This window comes from Bidens hawaiensis, unplaced genomic scaffold, assembly GCF_021521415.1.
Source record: "Bidens hawaiensis isolate Kalapana, Puna unplaced genomic scaffold, B.hawaiensis_p1.1 tig00000780_1, whole genome shotgun sequence".
Lineage (NCBI taxonomy): Eukaryota > Viridiplantae > Streptophyta > Magnoliopsida > Asterales > Asteraceae > Bidens > Bidens hawaiensis.
This window is the reverse complement of record NW_027491045.1, coordinates 2,238,581-2,244,444: the sequence shown is the minus strand read 5'-3', so window position 1 is coordinate 2,244,444 and position 5,864 is coordinate 2,238,581. Positions and strand designations below refer to the sequence as shown.

At 34.6% G+C, this 5,864-nt stretch overlaps 1 protein-coding gene across 1 annotated transcript; it reads right to left on the bottom strand.

Annotated features, from left to right (window-relative positions):
• Window positions 1-995: 995 nt before the first annotated feature.
• LOC143538014 (malate dehydrogenase 1, mitochondrial-like) lies at window positions 996-4,925 on the bottom strand. The gene is made up of 7 exons (XM_077031659.1): window positions 4,626-4,925; window positions 3,466-3,643; window positions 3,222-3,389; window positions 3,071-3,132; window positions 2,844-2,968; window positions 2,510-2,627; window positions 996-1,366 (listed from the first exon to the last, which is right to left on the bottom strand). Exons 1-7 carry the CDS (start codon window positions 4,863-4,865, stop codon window positions 1,226-1,228), a joined length of 1,032 nt encoding a protein of 343 aa, XP_076887774.1. The 5' UTR covers window positions 4,866-4,925; the 3' UTR covers window positions 996-1,225.
• Window positions 4,926-5,864: the final 939 nt, after the last annotated feature.

Below are 5,864 nucleotides of genomic sequence, written 5' to 3'. Positions count from 1 at the left end.
CAAGTTATACAACCTTCTACAAACTTAAATGGCGTGATGTTTAGATATGCACCGATTAGTTTAAGAGATAATTGTAAGGGTATTTAGATCACATCTCCCATCCTCAACCACGTTCTTAAATAGTTAAATACAAGGGAAAAACACGCATGTGCGCATCTACATCTCATCCCCCATATTTTTATGACAAAACAAACTAATCCCTCAAATTTGTTTCATACTATTTATCTCTCATATCTTTTATTTTTTAATAATTCTTATTAGGCCATGCGTACTGGGGCGACTTTTGTGGGTGACGGGGGCTACAAAACTGATGAGCACTCCCCCCCCCCCCTTTCTTCCCGGTGATAATAGGGTCAATTAAGGGGGGGGGGGGGGGCTAGTATTATTTGTCGCCGGTTTGTGCTCTAGCACATGACATGTTGTCAGAATCAATGAAGACAAAATAGTTGACCAAAAAGTACTCAAACAGGATTAATGAGAAGAAAATCGGCATTAGCGTTTATGATAAAAGATATAATACAATAACTGTTTAGCGTACAATAGGTACACGAATACTTATATTCATGAAATCGATCTATGAAATCACATCAAGATCTCGAAATCGTCAATACATATCCAATTAATCATTAGTTCACCGAAATAAACAGATTTGGATCGTTAATCGATCAATTTTTTACTTTTATTCACGAAAACCGTTTTTTAGCGTATTACGAGCGTTTTTGAGCGTATTGGATTTTAACACTGAGCGTTTTTAGTTTTTGGCTTGAGCGTTTGGTAAAATGGCTTTGAGCATGATTCGCGTACTTATCGTGCGTTAAGCAATTATTGTATGATAACTTTACCCTGCGTTTATATTAGTCTCTTTTCAATAGTAATAGTATTAGTACCATCAAAACTGTTAAAATGAGTTATTCCTGGTAGAGCTATTTAAACGGTTTGATAAACGCAATGGAAGCAAAAACAGTCTTAAAAAAGCTGATCATGTGTTTAAACTTTAAACACCTGTTACCAAACAGGCCCTGTTCATTTTCAACTACTAAAATGACAATAGTTATTAGACAACAATGAAAATGGCCAGAGAATGAGACAACCTAACACTCTTTTGGAATTTGCAAAGGATATGTTGGGAACATATGCTTCCCTCTTTATTGGGCAGCTAAGTGAACTGTAAACCCAGTGAATCCTGAAAAGTTCAAACTGTGACGACAATTTCTAAACACGATGTTTAACTTTGGTTGGCAAACTTGATTCCCTTCTCGATGGATGACTTTAGCTCGGGCAGAAGAGCTTCCAAACCTTGTTTCTCAAAGTCAGAAAGTGGGCCCAGGCCTAGGACTTCCTCTACACCGTGCTTGCCAAGTCTCACCTGTAATAAAAAATCTAGTTGTTATTACCGTTTAACACAAGACCCTTGTCATTTCTTGACTTAATCCACAACTTATAAACCCGTGTCATTTCTTGGCAAAATCCACATTTTACCATTTAACACAACCCTTGTTTTTTTGACTAAGTCGACAACTTTTAACTGTAAAACACGAAATCCATAACATTTTCTAACGAAGTCAACAACTTTTGAGTTTTGTTATCGTTAAACACAAAACCCTTGTCATTTCTTAACAAAATCCACAACTTCTAACCATTTAACACAAAACCCTTGTTTTTTTTGACAAAGTCGACAACTTTTAACTGTAAAACACAAAATCCATAACATTTTCTAACGAAGTCGACAACTTTTGAGTTTTGTTATCGTTAAACACAAAATCGTTGTCATTTCTTAACAAAATCCACAACTTCTAACCATTTAACACAAAACCCTTGTTTTTTTGACAAAGTCGACAACTTTTAACTGTTGAACACAAAACACATGTCATTTTTTAACAAAGTCGACAACTTTTGACTTTTGTTATCGTTAAACACAAAACCCTTGTCATTTCTTAACAAAAATCCACAACTTTTAACCATTTAATACAAAACCCGTGTCATTTCTAGACAAAATCCACAACTTTTAACCGTTTAACACAAAACCTGTCATTTCTTGGCAATATTCACAACTTTTAACCATGTAACATAAAACCCATGTCACTTCTTAGCAAAATTCACACCTTTTAGCCAATTAACACAAAACCCATGTCATTTCTTGGCAAAGCTCACAACTTTTCGTTCAACATAAAACCGTTGTCATTTATTGCCAAAATAACGCAACAAAAGTACCAGTTCTTAATCATTAATTAATGTAAAAGTTGTATGGATAGGTAGAAAATGGTGATGAACTGATGATGTTTTACTCAAAGTAAAATAAAAGTATGTTTGCATTGCATTTTCTTGCTAGTTGCCCTTTAGAGAAGCACAAATATAAGTAAAACGCAGAGTGATTTTGGTTGGTTTTTCCGAATTTTTTTTTCATGTAGGAAAGTAAAAAATAAGATGGATATTCATCATTTTTGGGAAAGGCGTATTTACTTTCAAAGGTGTAGTGAAGATTAGAAAAATATAATAGTAGTGAAAGTACCTTGGAGGCAAAGAAAGGTAATTCAGTAACAGTTGACTGCACAAATGAGCATTCCACGACATCTGGGGCGCCATTAAGTCCTTTCAAACATGCATCAGCAAATATCGCTCCTGCGTAACTGCATTATTAACAAATAATAATATCAACACTTTCTACACGCTCATGCTGTCAATTTCCCATTCCAACATAATATATTTATACGATTGCCAAGATGCAATTACTTAAGCAAAATAATCATCTTTTTTTCTGCTACAAGCTTCAATAAGAGAATACAATATAACTCAATAAGAAAACAGGCTGCAGTGAACAGAAATAATAATAAGTTGGGACTTACGCCATTGAAAGCGTAGCAGAACCCTTTCCAGCCTTTGCCTCGACAACCTCGGTCCCACCATCTTGAGTTCTTTTCGTTAGAGCAACTATCTCTTCATCTGATAAGTTATTTGCTTGAGGTGTAGCCTTCATTTACAATCATTCATCAGTACCATTATACCATAAACCACCATTACTAATACATACACTTTTATGCAACCAAACGTATCAAACTAACCAAAAACATACCTGAGAAAACAATGGTAGAATGGTAATACCAGCATGACCGCCAACAACAGGCACATTAACATCTACAACATATGATTTAGTTAATTACCATATCAAATGATCAAATTCAAGATTATGCGATAAAACAGTGTCCAATTTTTTTAATATGTACCAGCAACTGGAAGCTTCGCCTTTCCAGCATAGAAAGTTTTTGCCCTAACAACGTCAAGTGTGGTCACACCGAACAGCTTCTTCTCATCATAGGTACCTGCTTTCTTGAACACCTCAGAAGCGATGGGTACGGTCGAGTTGACCGGGTTGCTGACCATATTAACCATGCCTAATATTATACAAAGTGGCAACCATTAGACAGCAAATAAGATTCATTTCTTCACTTATTTTATAAAGGCGAGTACTCACGTGAGGGCAATACTTGGCGATAGCGGTGCACAAACCCTTAACAATACCGGCATTGATGTTGAAAAGATCATCACGAGTCATACCGGGCTTCCTCGGTACACCAGCTGGAATAATGACTATATCAGCACCTTCCAACGCCTTGCCAAGATTCTCTTCGCCCATGTAACCAACTGCCTACGTAATAAAACACCAATACATCTATAATATCAACAAATCAAACATAATGTCGCATAAATTTGCATATACTGAACAGATTACAGTCGGTTCCAGTTCAATTTCACAAACTAGAGTTCCTGAACACCTCCAAATTTTTAAAAATATTCTAAATCTAGAATTAAACAAACAAAACACAGTTGATTAAACAAACATAGAATTGAGCCACAAGTGATTTGAACAGAGGAGGTATCGATAGGCTTGTAAACGAACCAAACGTTCATGAACTGTTCGGCGGAAGCTCGTTTATTTATTAACACGAACAAACAAACAAATTTATTTTCATTTAATAAAACAAACAAACATGAACACACATACTGTTCATTTGATTGAGTTTGTGAACGTCTGTTTATGTTTGTTTATTTACATTCGTTTTGTTCATTTAAACTTTAGTAAATATATATAAATAGTTATATCTATATCAATATAAATATAAACATAACAGGGGCTCGTTTTGTTAATATTTTGTAGAGTCATGATGGATATTTTAAACAAATGTAAATTTAAACCACTAATACATATGTGTTTTTGGATGAATTGTGATGCATTAGACTTCTTCTTTTGTGTTCATTAACGCTAACTAATGTTCGTTTACGTTCGTGAACTGTTCATTTAGGTTTCAAACGAACGAAGATGAATATGCTCATTTTCATAATGAACAAACACAAACAAAAAATTTGTTCAATTTATGTTCATGTTCAGTTGAAGTTAGATGAACGAGCACGTTCACACTCCTTCGTGTTTGTTTCGGTTTGTTAATATGCCCAAGTATCGATCTAAACTAACTAAACCACAAACAATCTAAACAAAACAAAACATATCAAATCAATAATAATAATAATAATAATAATAAAACATTACACAATTATTATCAAAATTAAAAACGAATGGCGGAGAATAAAAGGTGATATGTGATAAGGTATAATAAAGTATAAACAACCACCTCGGATCTGGTGTTAATGTGGCTGACGTCAGCAGCGACACCTGGAGTACCAGCGATATCGTACAGTGAGAGGTTAGAAACAAGAGGGTTAAGTTTCATGAGGAGAGAGAGTGGTTGTCCGATGCCGCCGGCGGCACCCAAGATGGCGACTTTACGCTCCGGAGCAGATTCCGATGAGTAACTACGGCGGAGTAAGGTGGTGGAGGAAGAACGGAGTGATTTCAACATGGTGGTTCTCATTGGGGGTTTGTGGTTGCAAAGGTTTTTCTGGAGAGAAAGAGTTTTAAGTTTAGATGGAGTGAGTATCTAGTGAAGTGAACCCACACATGTTGGTTTTTTGTCATTTTGTAAACAGTGAGTGTAATTGGAAAAATACCCCAAAACGCCTCTCTCTCGTCCCCCTATCTCTACCTCTCACTCACAAAACCCTCAAAACTTATGCCACACTAGCGTTATGTACATAACGCTTATCATCACAATGCCTGAGGGCGGTGTTCCCATGCATTATGGCTTCAAAACGCCACATAATGTTATCCACTATGGGTAGTCTTATTTTAAACTTCTAACTTATTGACTTATCAAAAAAGTTAAAAGTGTTTGGTATATTATTGTGAGAAGATAAATTAATAAGTTATAAAAATGTATGTTATTAACTTATGGAAAAAAATTATAAAGAATTAAAATAAAGAATCCCAAACATCTCATTAGGGCTAGGAATTGGGTATCTGTTTAAAATATGATAAGACATGTTAATTAAAAAAGTATTGTATGTGTTTTTTTTCCTTAAATAATTGAAATTGGTATGTTGGATTCCATTATTTTTTCTTACTAATACATAAAACACTGTCTTACAGTCGTAACATATGAAGTAGTTAAACGGGTTCACTGATCTTAATTTGAATTCGATTAACTGGGTCGGTTGGTTCCATCTGATATTCATTTATTCCAATTTGATTTGAATAAGAACCCAATTCGAATATTCAAGACCCGAATTTGAATTCGATATAGATCAAATTTCAGGTTTTCAAGTTTGTTTCGAATACTCAATACCGTATTTGAAACGCGAAATCATATGAAAGAAAGAAAAACATTAAAAAAAGGAAAAAAAAAATAAGCCCATTTAAGCTAAACCAACTATGCTTAGGCAATTAAGCCCATTTAAGCTAAACCCATTAACCAATAAACCCAAATACATCAATAATCATTTCAAACAATTAAACCCAAATATAAATTAATACA